This window comes from Fukomys damarensis, unplaced genomic scaffold (genome assembly GCF_012274545.1).
Source record: "Fukomys damarensis isolate Sample0158 unplaced genomic scaffold, DMR_v1.0_HiC HiC_scaffold_8, whole genome shotgun sequence".
In the NCBI taxonomy this organism is placed as follows: domain Eukaryota; kingdom Metazoa; phylum Chordata; class Mammalia; order Rodentia; family Bathyergidae; genus Fukomys; species Fukomys damarensis.
In genome coordinates, this window is record NW_022900920.1 from 31,194,736 (window position 1) to 31,213,270 (window position 18,535).

General features: G+C 59.0%; 1 protein-coding gene across 1 annotated transcript in view; it reads left to right on the top strand.

Moving 5' to 3' along the window:
* The window catches only part of Sh3pxd2a (SH3 and PX domains 2A), a 132,780-nt gene that overhangs the window by 110,491 nt on the left and 3,754 nt on the right, over positions 1 to 18,535 (top strand). Inside the window, exons 12-18 of the mRNA XM_033761246.1 lie at positions 2,584 to 2,697; positions 5,439 to 5,522; positions 9,439 to 9,556; positions 12,212 to 12,549; positions 13,262 to 13,311; positions 15,537 to 15,656; positions 17,774 to 18,532. Of these exons, the coding sequence (XP_033617137.1) occupies positions 2,584 to 2,697; positions 5,439 to 5,522; positions 9,439 to 9,556; positions 12,212 to 12,549; positions 13,262 to 13,311; positions 15,537 to 15,656; positions 17,774 to 18,532 (1,583 nt within the window). The remainder of the gene's footprint in view (positions 1 to 2,583; positions 2,698 to 5,438; positions 5,523 to 9,438; positions 9,557 to 12,211; positions 12,550 to 13,261; positions 13,312 to 15,536; positions 15,657 to 17,773; positions 18,533 to 18,535) is intronic.

Below are 18,535 nucleotides of genomic sequence, written 5' to 3' on the forward strand. Positions count from 1 at the left end.
GCATGATTCCTGCCTTATGTGGGACTCAGGGTTCAGATCATCAAAGCAGCTGTGTTGGTTCCTGGAAAGACCCTTAAGTGGCCTTGCTTGGGTCACAGACCTGTCCCTGGAGCATCACAGCATCCAGAGAAATGACAGGCCCAGCCCGAGAGGCCACCGAGGTTTACCCGCCTCTGCTCAAGAAAGCTGGGCCATGTGTACAGGCCCAGTGAGGGGCGTTTTGTTCTGAGTCCAGCCAGGGTCTGCAGAAAAACAGCTGGGACGGTGCTTCCTGGCAGACTGTTAGGGTTCCTGAGGGTGCCCCCACCAGAGGCTGAGGGAAGAGACATCCCAAGTGGGAAACTTGCCAAGTCCATTGCCCTGTGGCTGTTTTGGGGACTCCATCAGCCACAGCCACTGAGCAACCAGGGAGGACAGCAGTGAGCTCCGGTCAACCCTCTCCATGGCCCCATGTGCGACAGGGTCAGAGGGCGCACGGGCTATGGGTAATAGGACGGACAAGGGTGGCCCACACAGTGTGTATAGAGTTTTCCTAGCCTCGGTCTGGCAGAGGAAGGGGAGGAAGGGATCCACCCCAAGCCGAGCGCTAAGAGCAGCTGGAATGCTCCCTGCTACCATCCACTACGCTGCCTTTCCTGGCCACCTCTACAGATGCCAGAGAATCCTCCATGCACACCACACAGCCCAGCACTCCTTGACAGGCTTGTGGCACTCAGAATTGTCCTGATTTGAGAGAGATGGACAGGGAGACTCACTCTGGCTGTCAGGCATGGCCTCTTCCATTAATTTCAATGTCAAAACACCCCAGGTGCAGGCAGAGGTTGGGTGGCAGCTCCTCGGAGCTAGGACCACCTCCTTGGCCCAAAGTGAGCTCTGATACTGCCAGCCCCAGGATGCTTAATGCACATTTGGACCTTGTCAGTTCCTAGGATTACGAGCTACCTGGAGCCAGCGTGTCACCCAGAAGTTGAGTGAGGGCAGGTGTCTGCTGCCCTGACAACCCCAGGGGTGGGGAAGTGCCAGTGGGTGTCCAGGGAGTGTCCCTACGAATGGGTGTAGCACCTCCCTTCTTCCTGGACCGAGGCACCACCACCTGCTAGTCACACCCCTGGCCCCTCCAGGTCTGGCTGGAAGCCCTTGCAGGAGGGCTCAGGTCCTTAGGCGGAGTTTAAAGGGGAAGGAATGTGCATCTGTGCAGTGTGGGATTGGGGCACAGCTCCCCGGGTCAAGGTTCCACAGTCCCTCTGTGCACAGAGAACATGGCAGGGGGGCACAGGCGTGGGCATTCCAGGTGAGCAGTCCTGGGGCACACAGGGTTTTGAGCCAAAGCAGGAGGACAGGGAGTTAGACCTGCAGTTGCTTCTGCCAGCGGTGGGTGTGTGGACCGGATCAGGAGAAGTCCTCCATCATGGCCAGGCCAGGGGAAGGGAGATGGATCCAGGGAGCAGAGCTTTTCAGGAAGGGACCTTCACCTACTCTCTTACCACGGACAGAGATGGATAATCTGTGGGCCATGCCAGGCAGCCGGAGAGGCCTTGGATAATGGCATTAGAGCCAGTAGCTCAGAGGAGGAAGGTAAGACCCAGAAGGGCACATTCCCTATGACCCCGGGTGAGCCAGCTAGCCTGGGCTGCCATGAGCTTTGCAGGACATCCGCAGAGAAGTGTGGGGCTCCCCGGAAAGGACAGGGACAGGGCTTCAGGTCCAGCCCACCAGCTGTTAGCAGAGTCAGGCCTGTTACATGGGGCAGTAGGATCCTACCTGAAGGCCAGGAGGGGACCTAAATTCTAAGGGGAAGTCCCAAGGCTTCCCCGAGCCGTGCGGTGTTTTCTTTTTGCCACCTGGCCACTGGGAAGCCTCCTCCCGGGGGTTCTTGGGAGAACCCCCAGCTCCTCAGACAGCCACTGCTGGGTCAGGAGCAGGGACAAGGGCAGGGATGAGGAGAAGGCAGGACCCTGGGGAGAAGACCTGCCAGGTGGGAATCCTCGCAGTTGTGGTGGCAGGCCCAGGGCTTGGGTGCTCAAGAACTTTGCTCTGTAAGCACTTGTTTGAATGAATTACCCGTGAACATGGGGCCTTAGTGGGCCTTTACTATGTGCCCAGGGCTGTCAGGGGTCAGGTGAGGACGAAGTGTCCACTGACTGTGCCTGAAGTGGCACCATACTTTGAAGGCAACCACAAGCAGCTGAGGAGACTTGAGCTGGCTGCATTGCAGCCCCAGAGAGGGTCTGTGAGGCTCTGCCCGGGCGCCTTGCAAGCCACAGCGGCCACACCGGGGTGCCTGTGGGCTGAAAGGCCCTAAGTGGTCTGTGCATGTCCAGTCTTTCACACATAGGGCGACCGTTAGTCCCACTTTCATCGGACCTGTGTGAGAATGGGCGTCCTGTGAGGCCCCCGTCTTGGGGAGTGGGGTTGGCCTTTTCTGCCTGGGACAGGACATGTGCCCCTCGAGGCTGGCTGTGAGCCAGGCGCTCGCCGGGTGCCCAAGTCTGGCTCTGCGCCCCGCCCCCGGGCTGCTCCTGCCCTCCTCGTCCTCCCCCACCCCACAGCCTCTCATGGCTGCTTTCTTTGTCCCGGCTACAGGCTGGTGGTTCGTGAGCACCTCTGAGGAACAGGGCTGGGTTCCTGCCACCTACCTGGAGGCTCAGAATGGCACTCGGGATGACTCAGACATCAGCACCTCCAAGAGCGGGGAAGGTAAGGTCTGTCACTTGGGGGTGCGGGTGGGGAGGTGAAGCTGGGCGGGCTCAACCCCTTCCAGAGGCAGCTCTCCCACTCTTCCGCCCCAAACCGCCTGGACCTCCCAAGAGAGTGGGCCCCGCTAGGCTCCTTTTGAGACCCCACCTCACTGAGGCTGACCCACAGCTCCCTGCCTCCACCCAGGCCCATCCAGCTGGCCCCAGCATGGGGCTGATACTTCTGCTCCTTGAAGTCTTGGCCGCTTCTCAGGGACCCCACAGCGACTGCCTTTCTCCTGGCCCCTACAGGGCTTCCCACAGTAAGGGCGCCCCCAGGAGGCTGTGTGCACACATGACTCAGCGGTTTGCATCCTGCTCCAAAGCCTGTGACCGGGTGGCACTCAGCCAGGTCTCAGGGATTGAGTGGCCCAGCCCGTCTGTGGGCTCCACTACCAGCTGCATGCTCCTCAGGCCTTCCGGCCTCCCAGACCTGGCACAGGGACTCCTCCCCTCACGGCCATGGGGACAGTCCAGGCGGGCCTGTCAGAACAGCTGATGGAGGTCCGCCACCAGGGCTCAGGCCACCTCTGGGCTGCTCCTCCACCCCTCTCCTGCTGCCCAGGCCAAAATAAGCAGCTCACTGGCACTAGCTCCTCAGTGGTCCTCCCTGAGTGCGGGTTACTTGGCTGGGGCTGGGTCCCACCCTTCCTCCTGGGCCCCGCCCTTCCTCCTGGGCCCCATTCCAAGCTGGGCCTCTGCCGTGCCCATCCGCCTGTGACAGACAGGTCTCCAGGGCCTGCACCTCACTGGAAGGGCTCAGGCCTGCAAGCCAGCCCTGCTGTGCTGCACCACACCCTGCCAAGGTAGAGGGTTGTGGCCCGGAGCTGCCTGGCTCTAGTTTCCCTGTGGTCCCGAGGCCTCACCTATCTAGGTCCACGTTCAGAGCCCAGGTGCTGGGCCAGGGCTTCCGATGCCCTCTCCACCACCCTGGGAGGACACTGCTTTTGTCCCTGCATTTCCTGCTGCAGGGCTGAGGCTTTGAGACAGGTAGTGCCTGTCCTCAACCGGCTTGCACCTCCCCACCTGCAGAGGCATCTGCTGGTCAGCTGTCAAGGTCACCTGGGGACCCACTTGAGGAGAAGGTGTGGCTGCAGAGGAAGGGCAGGGCAGAGGGCCAGGTAGACCTCGGGCTGTGGGCCCTAAAGCTGAGTGGTAGCAGGTGCAGAGGACCTCGATGGAGTGGAAGTCAGGCAGAACCAGGGGCTCAGGGGTGTGTGTACGCCCCCTCCACTGCTTCTGGTGGGACCTGGTGCCAGTGTCTGTGACCACACTGCCAATGTGGATTCCAGTACCAACTTAGGCATCTCCTGTCGGGATCCACGGAGGGCTCAGGGCTGGTACTCCAGACCCACGGCTCTGGCCATTGCACCGTGTTTACCACTCTCCGCTTTCAGCCACGTGGTCGGTGTGGTTGGGAGGATTCCTTGGCACCCTGGGCTTCTGTTTCCCCATCTGTATGGTGGAGCCAGAGTCAGCCACACAGGCCTTTCAGGAAGGTTAGGTGAGGTATTCTCTGAATGGTTCACACTGAACCAGGTGTGCAGGGAGAAAGGTCAGGTACCATGGTGGCGCCTGGGGGTCAGCATCCTACAGCTCTGTCTTCATAAGAAGCCAAGGTAGCCCTGACACCCAGCCCCACCGTCCCAGGCCCTTTCGGCCCTTGTCTCGGCCCCCACAAAGACAGGAAGTGTCACCCTGTGACAGATGGGGTCACGGGCCTTGCAGGGTGACAGTTTGCTAGTAGCGGGTGGCCTGAATGGCACCTCCTGGCCTGCTGTCCAGAAGGAGCGGGGCACATGGCCACTGTCCTCTCCGGTGAGCAGACACTTCCCAGAAGGCTAGGTGGGATTGGTCCAAGTGGGCCTGGGCAGTTTTACAGTCATTCTAACCATCAGCCTCTCTTTCCAGGCCCAGGCAGCTGGGCAGCCTCCTTTCTGCAGCTGTCACCTCAGAGTTCAGTGTCCTTTACCCCAAAGTCCCAAAGTGGGATAGCGGGGCATCCGAGCTGGGACCTAGGCATGGGGGTACTTGGGCCCATGGCAACCAGAGGACCTGGGCAGAGTCTGCCCCAGGGACACGGTCAAGGCAAGGGGTCTCAGGCAGTGGGAGGGTGGCGGGAAGGAGCCCTGTGGGGCTGTGGCATCTGCCTATGTTTCATTCAGCAACCCTGTCTGTGGCTAGTGCCAGGCAAAGTCCTGCTGTCCGCAGACCCCTTGCCCTAGTAGGAGTGGGTGGCAAAGCAAAGCTGTGAACCACCGGGTCAGGCAGCTCTGTGGCTTTGAGGAGAGACCGCTCGTGCCCTTCCCACGAGGTGCCTGGTGAATCACCCCGTGTCCCCAGAATGGGCCGATCCGGCGCTGGGGAAATGGTAACCTCCCCATCCCCTCAGGCCACAGTCAGGGACAGCCTCATACGGGGCTGGCATGGGGAGCACTCTGTGTGTAAGGGGCTGAGACCCTAAGTCCTTCGGTTCACCCATGCATGTGGGCCACAAGCTGAGCCTGGGATTTCCCTACATGCCAGCCATCTGCGCCTGTCCAGCGGGCGTGACCCTAGGCGCCCGGAGTGTGGCCGGTTCCCTCCCCGCCTCCCCGCTTCCTCTGCCCCTGCCCTCCATCTCATCCTCATCTCCATTCTCTCCCTGGTTCGGTTCGGTTTGGTTCGTGTCGGCCGCATGCTCATCACCATCTCCTGCGCCAGTGTCCAAGAGACGCAAGGCCTATCAGCGGCGCCTGGATCGCCGGTGGACCCTGGGCGGAATGGTCAACAGGCAGCACAGCCGAGGTGACCATGGGCGCCTGCTTCTTGCCCCTGCCACCTGTCTCCTGCTAACTCTCTGCTCTCTCTGCTCTCTGCCCGGGGCCTCTCGACTCACCCAGACGCGCTGCCAGGCCTTCCTGATGCCACTGGGAGTGGGGAGGGGGCCTTGCTTGGGAAGAGTAGGGTGGCAGCAGGGCGGCTCTAGCTTGCTCGTGTCCTGGGGCTGGGGGTCATGGGCCTTAGGACACCGAAAGGAAGGCAGTCTTGAGGTCAGGGAAGAGGGGATCTGGGTCTCTAAGGTGCACCATCTGCAGACCAGAGGGACCCAGGCCCTGTCCCTGTGAGGGTCCCACTGTCCTACCAACTGCTTGGGAACCGAGTAAAAAGAAGGAACCGCCCTGTCCTCCTTCAGCCAGCTGTTCTCAAACTAGGAAGGGCAGGCCCAGCCAGACCCAACCTGGCACCAGGACACAGCCCCAGCCTGCTCTGATAAGGGCTCGGGCCCAACCAGGCCCTGGTCTTTGGGGCTTGAGGAAGGGCTGAATCAGGAGGATTCCGGGGAGGTCACGGCTGAAGGCTGCTGCTGGAGCAGAGACCTTTGCTGGCCCAGAGGCTTCCCGCCATCCCGGAACTTGGCGGGTGAGGAGAGGCTTCTCATCGCACCCTCACCCTGGGTGTGGGCGGCCAGTTTCTCCTGTCCCACGTGTGCTCCCTGTGGTAAGGACACAGATGGAAGCAGCTTGTCATTTCCAAGAGGGGTGTTAGGGGACCCTGGGCTCGGATCACAGAGATCACCCCGCCCCCAGCTTGTTTCATTTCGGTGCCTGACGCAGCAGGAAGCCTGGACTCTTGGGTGGCCACAGGCTCAGTGCTGGCCAGGAGGAGCCCAGCCTGTCCTGCAGGGCAGAGGGCCAAGTTCTAGAAAGGGCCACGGGCCTCATGTAAAGCAGAGGCCGCCCCAAGCCAGAAGGGAAGAAGCAGCGTGGCTGGAAGGCTGGGCCGGGCTAGGACAAGGCCCTGCGCCTTGGGGGCAAAGGAGAGCAGGAATAGGCCCGGAGTCACTGGGCAGGGGCAGGGCTGGTCCCACCCACGTGCTGAGCCCCAGCGTGAGTCTGCCTCCTCGAGCACAGGCACAACCAGCGAAGTCCACGCCCATGCGTGCGCCTGCAGTGTCTGTCCTGTGCACACTGATCACAGACGCACACAGCCACGTGTAGGCCATGCCCTGGTATTCACAGTCAGAAGTGCATTATACACGCAACTCTTGTTCACATCTCTGCAGCCAACCCCTGCAAGTACACACACACACACACACACACACGACCCATCATGCTGCTTACCCATAGGCAGTGTTTTCACACACAAACACCCACCTACATGTGCAGTCCCACAGTCACCCCTACCTGAACATGCCCAAGCCCACCACAACTCCTCTGGCGCTTTCTCCCTGTTCAATAAGAGACCTGGACAGCAGTTCCTGCCTTGGCCTTAAGGGCTGTGTAAAGTCAGGCAGCCGTGAGGGGCGAGTGGCGTGCAGAGAGGTGGCTGAGGCCCCGTGTTGCACACAGCGGACCTAAGGGAATGGGCAGGGATCACCAAGTGCAGGACAAGAGAAGGCAGCGCTCCCTGGGGCCTCTACTCCAAAGCCCAGCCACCCAGGCCTTTGCAGTCAAAGGGTTCTGTCTGTCTCTGTCTCAGGAGGGTGAACTGTGGGGGCCGGGAAGGGAGTGGAGAGACTGCTGACAGAGGGGAAAGTGTTTGGAAAGAGGAGGTGCTGTGGTTTGGGACCAGACCAGGCTGTCTGCCCCCCACATCCAGCCCACAGCCACTGCCTGGCCAGCCCTCAGCAAGCAGGCAGGGGTGCTCGGGCCCCAGCACTTCTGAGAAGCCCCGAGAGGCCCGAGTCCATGGCTTCCTCTCAACTCTGTCCCCTGAGATCCTGGCCACCTGGGTGACAGCCTGAGCATTCTCCCACCTGGACCCCCCCGAGCCCCATGGCCCTGTGATCCTGTGGAGGGTCTGTCTCCGTTTGTCCCTCGGCCCACCTGGAGGCGGGAGGCCTGAGACCCATGTGGTTGTGTCCACAGCTTGACCATCAGAGCTAACCAGAGTAGGAAACCCAGTGCCCCGGAGAGAGGCATTCTGACTGTGCAGCCCTGCCAGGGTGCAGGGCCCTGAATTCTGCTTCCCTGGAACCCCACAGTGAGCACAGCAGGACAAACTTCCATGCCAGCCAGCACCCCAGAAACTTCCAGAGCACGTGGTCACCACAGCCCCAGGTCCCCCAGGAGTGGGGCCTTTGGCAGGAGTGTTCAGTTCTTCTGGCCCCGGCTCTGTCCTTACCAACCGGGAGGTCAGAGCAATGCTGCATGCCCCCGGAGAGCTCCTGCGGCCACGCCTGGTGGTGCCCACACTGGATGGTCCAGGCGCTGCTCGGGGCCATGGGGCAGGGCCCCTCTGATCTTCCCCCGGGAGGGCTGTCATTTTCCTCCACACAGCGACCTTGCCTGGAGAAACTGTAATGATGGCTTCCTGCTTGAACCACAGGCTTTTAAAAATAGTCCCGCTGAACAAAGGCAAAATGTGGACCACAAGCCTGGCTTTCCCGGGCCTGACGCTGCCCCTCTGGCCGCTGCTTGGGCCAGGCTTTGCCGAGCCCCACTGGAAAATGGAGCAGGACCAAGAGCAGGCGGGAGAGCGGAGGGCCAGCCTGGAGGAGTGCAGGACCTCCCCAAGACCAAGTCAGTCTGGCTGGGCAGGGTTGTCAGGCAGCCTGGCTGCTGTCCTGGGCAGGACTTCAGTGGACTCTGAATGAAGGCCCAGGAGGAACCCAGTCGGTGCCGAGAAAGGTTGGAGAGCGTGCTGCAGTTGGGGCCCCACTGGCCTCGCCTACCTCTTGCTGTTGGCACCATTTTAGATGGACCCGTGGCCCAGCAGTTCTGTCCCGAGGCCTGGCGGGACAGTAGCCTCCACCCGGAGCAAGCTGCTACCTCAGCCCAGCACAGGGAAGACAGTGCCTTAGTGACCCTGGGAGGATGGAGAGGTGGACCCCTCAGCAGGGGTGGGGTGGCAGCTGTCCCCGCCCCCACAGCCACAGGCCCTCATGTAGGCCACAGGCAGGGCCCTGCCTAGGAGCATAGGGTGACTGTCATTGGGAGCCGGGGGCACTGCTGAGACAGAGGCGCCCTCTGCTATTTTGAGCACTCAAGGAGCTTTCCACCTAGCCCTGCCTTCCTCTCCCCAGTTCCATCAGAGGCCTCCTAGGACCTAGGCCAGGAGGACAGCGAGTCTCCAGTGACCCTCCTGAGGGATTCCCAGATGGCACCTCTTTCCTGTCTCTTCTCTTTCTCCCAGAAGGGTGGGTGGGATGTGCTAGGGTGTCCTCGGCTGGCTGGATGTGGGTCCACCCACTGTGCTTCTCTAGGGCAGGAGGAGACCCCAATAGACATGGCAGCCTGAGCAGAGGGCCCAGAAGGAGCAGTAGGAAGCCAAGGAGATGCCCAGTACCCCAGCGTCCCATGCCTGCCCCCACACTCTTTCTGAGGTGCCTGGGGAAACTTCCACAAGACCCTGAAGTCATGGTGTAGAAAAAGCCTGTCTCAAAGGTTGGGGTACAGTTCAGTGGTAGAACATTTGCCTAGCATGCCCGAGGCCCTGGATTCATTCCCCAGTATTTCAAAAAATAAAACAAAAAGCCACAGGCAGCTGGCAACCAGCTGAGCACATGCAGCTCCAGCAGCTGTGGGGCACACATACCCCTGCAGGCTGTGAGGCCGCCCGGCCTGAGCCTGGGCAGCTCCACATGTGTGGCGGTGGGAACTTTATCTTCAGCACGCCTGCTGAGCTGGACGAGCAGACTGACAGGGCACCTCAGCCAGCAGCTGAGCAGGGCCAGCACCCCAGCCTCAAGTCATCTTGCTTTCTTGTCCCTGGCCACCAGAAGAGAAGTACGTCACCGTGCAGCCCTACGCCAGCCAAAGCAAGGACGAGATCGGCTTTGAGAAGGGCGTCACCGTGGAGGTGATCCGGAAGAACCTGGAGGGCTGGTGGTACATCAGGTAAGGGCCCTGGTAGCTACCTGGTGGCAGGGAGTTGATGACAGCAGGGCACCCGTCGCTGCACACTGAGCAGCTCAGCTCACAGGCGAGGTGCTGCCCCTTCTGGCATCTGCCAAAGTCCTGAGCGTCTAAATTGGGTTTCCATGGTCGGGGCCTGAGTGCTGGTGTCTGGCAGCCTTGCTGAGGTCCCAACCCAGTGCTCAGGGTCCCAGATGGGGCCCTGAAACCCACAACCCTAGGGCAGGTGGCCTGAGCCCAAGTCCAGCTTGGCACCAGAGATCCCTCTGGCCATGCCTGGTCACACTCGGGGTAACTGTGCTCATGCCCCAGCACACCTGCTTCCAGGAGTTGCTTTTGAGCTGTGAGGACTCTGCCTGGCCTCTCCGCCATGGGGGTTTCTGGGGACCCTGCCACAGCACGCAATCCCGCACCCACTGTGAGCGGTGCTCGTGTTCTGCGTTGTCTCACTGGAGGCCAGGCTTGCGCTGTGGCACCTCCATGGCCAGAGTGACCCAGTGTCGCGGGACAGCTGCTGTGAGCATGGCATGTTCTCTGAGCAGTGGCAACCGGGGCCAGACCAAAAGTGCAGCAGCCACACGCTGAGAGACACAGGCCGGCAAGCGCCCTGGCAGGCTGCGGCCTCGTTCGCCTGGCGGTCATCCACAGCGCTGACTGCTGTTCTGTTTTATTTCGATTTTTAGTTTTCTAAAATGATCAACAAAAGCAGACTGAGCTGCTCCAAGTCAGGTCCTGTCCCCGAGGCTGCTCCTCTTGCCAGCAGGAAGGAAGCTGACACAGTTCCACCTTAAGCAGGCCACCAGACACCTGTCACCTGTGCCACTTCCTGGCTCTTCGTCAATCTTCATTTCCTGTCTTTCCTCCCTCCCGCCCCTGGACACGCGCAGGCCCACACACACACATGCACGCGCACACAGAGCCCACCAGCCTGCTTCCCTCTGGAGTCTGGGCAGCGCTACAGGACTGGAACCCAGGTGCACAGCCATTCCTGGTGCCCTGTGCTTCTCTGCCTGCAGCCGAGCTTTGTCCCTGGGACACAGAGGAACAGAGGGCCATGAAGTAAGCCTATTGAGCAGTCCTTGCCATACCCCCGCAGATCCTCTCCCCAGAGCCACACCGCATTCACAGAGAAAGACAACGGCGAAGACCAGAGCAGTTATCTTCTTTTTCCAAGATTCAAGGATACTGGACTCTGGGCCAGGCACTGCCACAGCAGCTGTGGCCTCTGCTACTTGCTTTGCTTTCCAAGCCTTGGTTGTTGGCTCAGAGGGACGTTAGACACTGGTGGCTTCTGCTGCTGCTGCTTTTCCACCTCTCCTCCTCCTCCTCCTCCTCTTGTTGTTCTCCTTCCTCTTCATCTTTTTCTCCTCCTCTTCCTTCTCCTTTTTCCCCTTGAAATCTCATGGTCTGACTGCTTCAGCCTCCCAAGTGTTGGGATTACAGGTAGGCACCACCATGCCTACTTTTAGACGCTAGTTGCTTCCATCCAGCCCCGAAACTGAGCCTCTCTTTGTACCCGGTACATCCGGGAGCAATCCCAGCCCCAGCGTCCACCACTGTGTTCAGTTTGCCTTCTGGCCTGGGCAGGTGAGCCTGAGCAGACCACACACGCCTGTGGCACAGCTGTCAGCGTCACTTACCGAGCTTCCCAGCGAATTCAGACATGGTCAGAGGAATTTCAGCTTTCTTTCTGTTCTTGTACCTAACAGACTCCCGGAGAGCTGGGCCACTCTGGGGAGAGGGGACGTTGTCAGGCATCTGGCTGGAAAGAGTCATTCCAGAGACACAGATGTGTCCCAGGGTACAGACGGACATTGCAGGCCAGATGGAGGCACTGACCAGTAGTCGTTGGGTCAGGAAGTGAGCTCCAGTGCTTTGGGTGAAAGTTCACCATCATGGGGACAAAAGAGGGGGAAAAGCTTGTTTTACGAAGACATCACATCCCCACAATTAAACCAGCCCTATCCTTTGCTTTTGTTAACGAGCTTTTGGTTTTGTTTCGTTCTGTTTTGTGGTTTCAATTTCACCCTGTCATGAGCTTTTGTCTTGTCATTTATGGTTTCCGCTGCTAAGTCCCACTTAGAGTAGCTTTCTCAACCCCCAAGATCAGATAAACGTTCACGACTCATTTTGTAAATTTTACTCTGTGGTGCAAGGCCAGGTCTCCCGCACCAGATCATCAGCTGTCTTCAGATCACCTACTGAATGATAACTGGTCCTGGCCCTGCCAGCTTGGAATGTTACCTTTCGCCCCCTCGCAGACGTCCCTCTGCGGTCCCGCGGCGTCCCTCAGGCTTCTTCACACACCTCTTCCCGGTTGCTCTCCGCATGTCTGTAACACTTCTTTCTCCTGTAGGGCAGTGGCAGCAAGGATGTAACACGCGTGCCACAGCTGAGTGTGCATTACCATTGACAATCCCGGAAGCTTCGCCATCACTGCCGCAGGGCGCATAACCCCGTGCACTGCATCCTTCGCATTGCCATTTCTTTTCTCTAGAATTCCCCTCGGTTGGGTGCCAGGTCTCCAACAAAGCTGACAGAGAAGGCCGGCTGGGCAAGGCCAGATAGAGACCAGGGCCTAGGAGGAGAGAGCTCAAGCGTCAGACCTCTGACTTGGTGTGGCCCATCCTCCCACAGGTACCTGGGCAAAGAGGGCTGGGCGCCTGCCTCCTACCTGAAGAAGGCCAAGGATGACCTGCCAAGCCGGAAGAAGAACCTCGCCGGCCCAGTAGAGATCATCGGGAACATCATGGAGATAAGCAACCTGCTGAACAAGAAGGCATCTGGGGACAAGGAGACTCCACCCACTGAAGGCGAGGGCTCCGAGGCCCCCGTGGCCAAGAAGGAGATCAGCCTGCCTATCCTCTGCAACGCCTCCAACGGCAGTGCCCTGGGTGTTCCAGAGAGGACCATCTCCAGACTGGCCCAGGGCTCCCCGGCTGTGGCCAGGATTGCCCCGCAGAGGGCCCAGATCAGTAAGCCTTGCTAGCCCCTGGGTGCTCTTATGTTGTGGGCGTAGCTGTAAGGAAAGCCAGAGGGTGTGTGGGACCCCCACCATGTTTCCATCTGGAAGAACGTCTGGGCTCTGGCCTCTTTTTTCTCTCTCACTTTCCACCAGTTTCCTGGGCCTGAGAGACTAGGAATTGGAGGCAGTTTCACAGGGCTTTCCTCAAGGACTACAGACCTGGGCTCTCTGGCCCCTTCAGCCTCTGGCCCAGCAGGACCTTTGGTTGAGGGTAAACTGTCCACATTAAATTCCCACTTTGGGTTGTGTCCCGCCAATCTGACAATCTGGAAGAAAGTTCTTTTTTAGCCTAGCCTTGAACTTGGTTAAGTTGGCAACCTTTAGGCTGCCAATTGGGAACTCTTCAGCAGTCGCCTCTTGCTGGGGACGTAGGAGTGAGCAGGAAATAGACATACTCTGCTCCTAATTTTGGAAATTAGGTAAGCCTGTGGAGCTGTACCTTGAACGGTGCCCATCGTGTCTGAACTTCACTGTGCATGTACACAGGGCTTCCTGGATCCCCAAAACATAGCCTGGGAAGCCATAAAGGTCTGTGCTTCCTCTTGCCCACAGTGACTTGGGCATCGGTCCTTCATCCACGTGGTAGGTGTCACCTAGGGAAGCAGATGCAGGTCCCGTTGCTCGCTGTCAGGCTGAGATTTATGAAGCCATGTCTCTTTTAGGCTCCCCGAACCTCAGGACAAGACCTCCACCACGCAGAGAATCGAGCCTGGTATGTGCAGTGAGTTTCCTCTCCTCCCTCCCTGTGGATGCTCTGTGGCAGCCCCATCACTGGCTGCCTTGCCGCAGAGCAGTCGGCCCAGAGGCTTCTTGCTGTGGGACTAGGGGCAGAGGGAAGCTGTCAGGCTGGACCTTTCAGGGAGCCTGCGTGAAGGGCTCCATCTCAGCCAGCGCACTGGCAGGCTCAGACATCTGGACTGGCCGGCCAGAGGGTTTGGCAGGGTGTTGCCAGCAGCCGGAATCAGGGCTGCTATCCATGTGGCCTGGAAGCCTCTCAGCGTCTCCTCGCTGAGGAATGGCTGATGGACGGGAGGAGAGGGAAGACCAGTGAGCATCCTCCGGGGAAGAGGGTGAATCGAAAGGACCAGCTCACACCAAAGCTTAAAGACAGCTAATGCCCTTGGGGTCCCTGACTCTCATGGGTGGCATTTCCCTGTGACCAAGGGTGTCAGGCAGGCAGGTGTACGGTCAAAGTCTGTGGCCCATGAAGGCAGCATGCTGGTGGAGAGCTGTGTCCTGGGACCAAGGACCATCGTCAGAGGCAGCAAGGAGCAGAAGTAGGGTCAGAGCTTTGGGCCTGCTGGGCTGGATTCACATTCCACTTCTATGCATAGGAGCAGAGAGACCTTGAAAGTCACCAGTCCAGGCCAGAGGCGGCCCTCGGCGCACGGGACTTTTGAAGACTTGGCCCCTGGTTTAGATTCCAGACCTTCCTTTCCCTGGCCATCAGTCCCAGTGGAGTTTCTCTCTTTTCCCCTTGCACTATACAGTGAATCTTCTTTCCCTGCCTTCTCTCTCAGCCCCAGCTCATTATTTTCAGGCAGACTCAATTTGGGCAAACAAGACCCCTCCTTCCACACTGGCCAGGATGCCGAGGCAGGCTGCCGTGTCCGTGGGTGCTGTGAATCCCATGCGCGGCTGCAGAACCAGGTCCCAGCACAGGGAAAGTTGGCTGATTCCTACCCTGTGCTTCAAACCGGCTTCCTCCCACCCTCGCTCACTCTGATCTGGGGCGGTTCAGTCCTGACTGGCGGGATTAGGACATGCTGAGCCTTGGAGGGTAGGGGAGAACAGAAGTTTTGGGGGGGCCTTCTGCGTATTGACCTCTTCTTAATGGCCCTGATACTAGTTTCGGTTTACAGATGAGGAAACTGAGGCTCAGAGAGCTCAAGGGCCCAGGGCTGCACAGCTGGGAAAGGCTGGGGCTGGAACCCAGCAGGGTCTTCTGGGTCTTCCAGCACAGGATAGCTGCTTCCCCTCCCTCCTTTTTCTGTCTTCAGTTGCCTTTGTTTTCACCTCTTCTGTATGAGTGATATAAAGAGGGCGGCACCAAGCCCATTTTGGCCAGAGTGGAGACCTGTTGAAGCCACGGCCCACCAGGACTAGTTGTTCACTTGGTTCGCTGTTGGATGCCCAGCCTCGGTGCAGCATCCGGCATGTAGTACATGCACAGCAGTTAGGGCACAAATGACTAAGGCTCACAGATCAGGGGCTGAGACCAAATCCTAAGCATCCTAGAATGCCATGCTTAGAATTTGCTGCTCCTGCATCTAAACGGCACAGGCATAGTGGTACGAGCCTGTATCCCCAGCTATTTAGGAGGCTAAGGCAAAAGGATTGCAAGTTCAAGCCCAGCCTGTCTCAAAAAATAAAAAGTGCTGGCCATGTAGCTCAGTTGTAGAGCACCCCGGGTTCGGTGCCCAGCACCACAAAAAAATGAAAGGCATCTAGGACCTCAGTATGCTCTGCCTGTCCACAGAGACGAGGCATCCAGAATTCTGTTCAGGGCTCTCCTGTCCACTTGGCACCTCTGGGCACAGATAAGAAGCCTTCTCACCCGATCTCACTGCCCCTGTGCTCCTACCTCCCCCGCACAGGGATGGTGACTCCCTGGCCCTACCTCTCTGCCATGTGCCCCCCTGCAGGTGGCGGCTGTTAGCCCACAGGGCGATGCCCAGGCTGTTAAAACTTCTGTTTTTTAGTTTTAATTTTCAGGCCAGGTGCTGATCCTCGTGAGATGGGAGGCTGGAAATGCACCTGTTTACAATGAGCATTCCCATCACTTAGGCCAGACCACCTCAAAAGGATAGCCACCTGGGGTGTATGTACCCTGAGACTCCGGAGATAGAGGCCTGCTGGGTCTAGCTGGTAGGCAGCCCTTGGCCTCCTTGCTGACCAATCAGCTGGCTTTGCTCACCTGTTCCCTCTCCACCTTAGGGTTTCCAGCTGCCCAAGCCGCCAGAGCCCCCTTCTGTTGAGGTGGAGTACTACACCATCGCTGAGTTCCAGTCTTGCATCTCCGATGGGATCAGCTTTCGGGGTGGACAGAAGGCAGAGGTAAGCCTTGGGCCGAGGGCTATTTGCCTCGCTGTGGCCAAGGGCATGGCACTCCCTTACTTAGGTCTCTGCTTAGTCTTGATAGCAGTTTTTAGGAGGAGGGCAGGTGGGGATGGCACCAAAATCAGCCAACTATCTGGATTCTAGCAAGTACCACGGGCAACAAGAAGCCTACAAGAGCCAGCAGTGGGGCACCCAGGAGCAAAGGGCTGCTGTGGGGCACGACAAGCTCAGAGCGCAGTGGGTCGCTGTTACATTTCTGGGGACTAATCCCCAGGCTATATCCAGCCTGTTCTTTTGAGGCAGGGTCTTGCTGAGTCGAGAAGCTGGGCTCTAACTTGATCCTCCTGCCCCAGCCCCCAGAGTGCTGGGCTATAGGCCTGTGCCCCCACACCAGGGCTTCAGTGCTTTGAGTGCAGAGCTTCTCAGAGCCCAGAGTAGGAGGGTACCATGTCCCCACCAGGGCACGGATGAGTGGCCTTGCCCAGGCTGGTGTGAGCCCACCAGCCTCCTCCCCTGGGAGCTCTCGGGGGCAGGGCCCTGCAGAGTCCACACCGGGAAGTGCCATTGTTGGAAGAAGACTAAGCAGGAAGAGTAACACATGGGACCAGCATGGCCATGTCCTCAGCACAGGGCCCTGGCCCTGGAGTCGTCCCTTCTCCCTCACAGGCTCTGAGTGTCTGCAGAGCGGGCGAGAGGCCCAAGGCGCACTCCCCACGGGTCTAGCACTGATGCAGTTCTCAGCCTCCTCAGCCACAGGGGCACTGCTCCAGACCCAGGAGCACCCTCCTAACACTCGAACACTGGTGCCAAAGCCTGGCCTGCAAACTAAGCCAGGAGGCGATTGGGGAACGTAACTGAAAGTACTGTTACAGTTGTAACAATATACCCTAATAAGAACTGCTTATTTCTGGAGTTTTTCCTATTAGTATTTTTGTTCTGCAGTTGACTGTGTTAAACTGAAGTCACAGAAAGCAAATGTTGGATAAGAACTCACTGCTATATTTTGTGTCCTGTACAGAACATATTCTAGGGGACAGAGGAGATCTGTGACTCGGTCATTTTTCTTGAGTGGCTTTTTAAATCTGAGTCATACACAGGACACTGTTGCGTTCACTGCAGCCTCTGTCCACTGAAGAGGGGACGTCCCTGTCCTGGACATTTTCAGTCACATGTCTGGAACTTAGAGCTTCGGTTCCAGGAGAAGTCATTTTTTTCCAAGAGACTTAGGTTTCCAAAAGGCCTGCAGGCTTCGTACCAGGGACCAACCTGAGCCTGGCTGTTGGGCACAGACTGGGCCAGGATGGAGAAGGGCGAGGACAGAGCTTGCCTTGGCACTTCGCCCTTCCTCCAGCATCACCCTATGGTAGCAGTGTTTCCACGCCCTCCCTGCAGGGTCTCCCCCAGACCTCCTCCTCCGGGAATGTCCTGCAGTCCCAACTTGCCTTCCTTTGTGTTCCCAGGCCTAATGAACCTCACAACGAGCACCCACACTCCTGCCCAGTTGCCCATCTCAGGTACAAGTCAAAGAGGAAGCTCCTTGAACCAGCTTAGACTCTGTAGGGTTGACCAAAAGCCCTCACCCTTTCTGTAGGAAACTGTTCAACGCAAACAAATCTCTTCTGCTGATGAGATTTCGTTTCCACAGACAGTGAAATCTCCCAGGCAGTGGATGCTGGGGGCCTGGGCCTCAGGACTGTACTCACCTGAGAGACCTTGCTGAGGGGTTTCAGGGAGGACCCAGCTGTGCTGGAGGCAGGAGGGCAGGGTGCTGGAATGGCAGCTCCTCCCACAGCTGGATTGGGGTAAAGGGCTGGGGGCAGTGGCAGCTGAGGGAAGGCAGAGGTCTGCTTGACCAGGTGTTGGCAGAGACTTAGAGGATCAGGGCCAGGGACTTGGAAAGTGAGGGCCTCTACCCACAAGATGCTGCAGACCTGGCCTGAATTCTGGTCCATCCTTTACGACCCTGGGTCTTGAGCTGCTTGCCCATGTGTGCAGTTTCTCATCTGTAAAATCGAGGTAATGTAGCCCGCAGCCAGATAGGAAGCTCTTCTTCCTCCGGGACCTCACAGGGTCTCAGAGACCCCCCAGCTCACCGCCCATCTGCCCTCTCCCAGGTAATCGACAAGAACTCTGGAGGCTGGTGGTACGTGCAGATTGGGGAGAAGGAGGGCTGGGCCCCAGCCTCCTACATCGATAAGCGCAAGAAGCCCAACCTCAACCGTCGCACGAGCACGCTGACCCGGCCCAAGGTCCCTCCGCCAGCGCCCCCCAGCAAGCCCAAGGAGGGTGGGGAGGCCCCTGTGGGAGCCGGCGACAGCCAAGAGTCCCCGCTGAAGCTCAGGTATGAGGAGCCTGAGTATGACATCCCTGCTTTGGGCTTCGACTCGGAGCCAGAGCCGAGCGAGGAGCCCGCGGAGGACAGAGGCCTTGGGGACCGGCCGCCTGCCCAGCCCCACAGGCCCTCGCCCGCCTCGTCCCTGCAGCGAGCCCACTTCAAGGTGGGCGAGTCCTCGGAGGATGTGGCGCTGGAGGAGGAGACCATCTACGAGAACGAGGGCTTCCGGCAGTACGCAGAGGACGCCCTGTCAGCCAGGGGCTCCTGCGGTGGCGACAGTGACTCCCCAGGGGGCTCCTCCCTGTCGCTGGCCAGGAAAAACTCCCCCAAGTCGGCCTCGCTCCTGAAGCTCCGGGCTGAGAAGAACGCCCAGGCCGACCTGGGGAAGAGCCACTCCTCGGCCTCCTCTTCCTCATCCGTCACCCTCAACACCACCTGCTCCTCGTCCTCTTCCTCCTCGTCTTCCTCCCTGTCCAAGGGCAGTGGCGACCTGAAGCCCCGCTCGGCCTCGGATGCAGGCGTCCGCGGCGCGCCCAGGGCC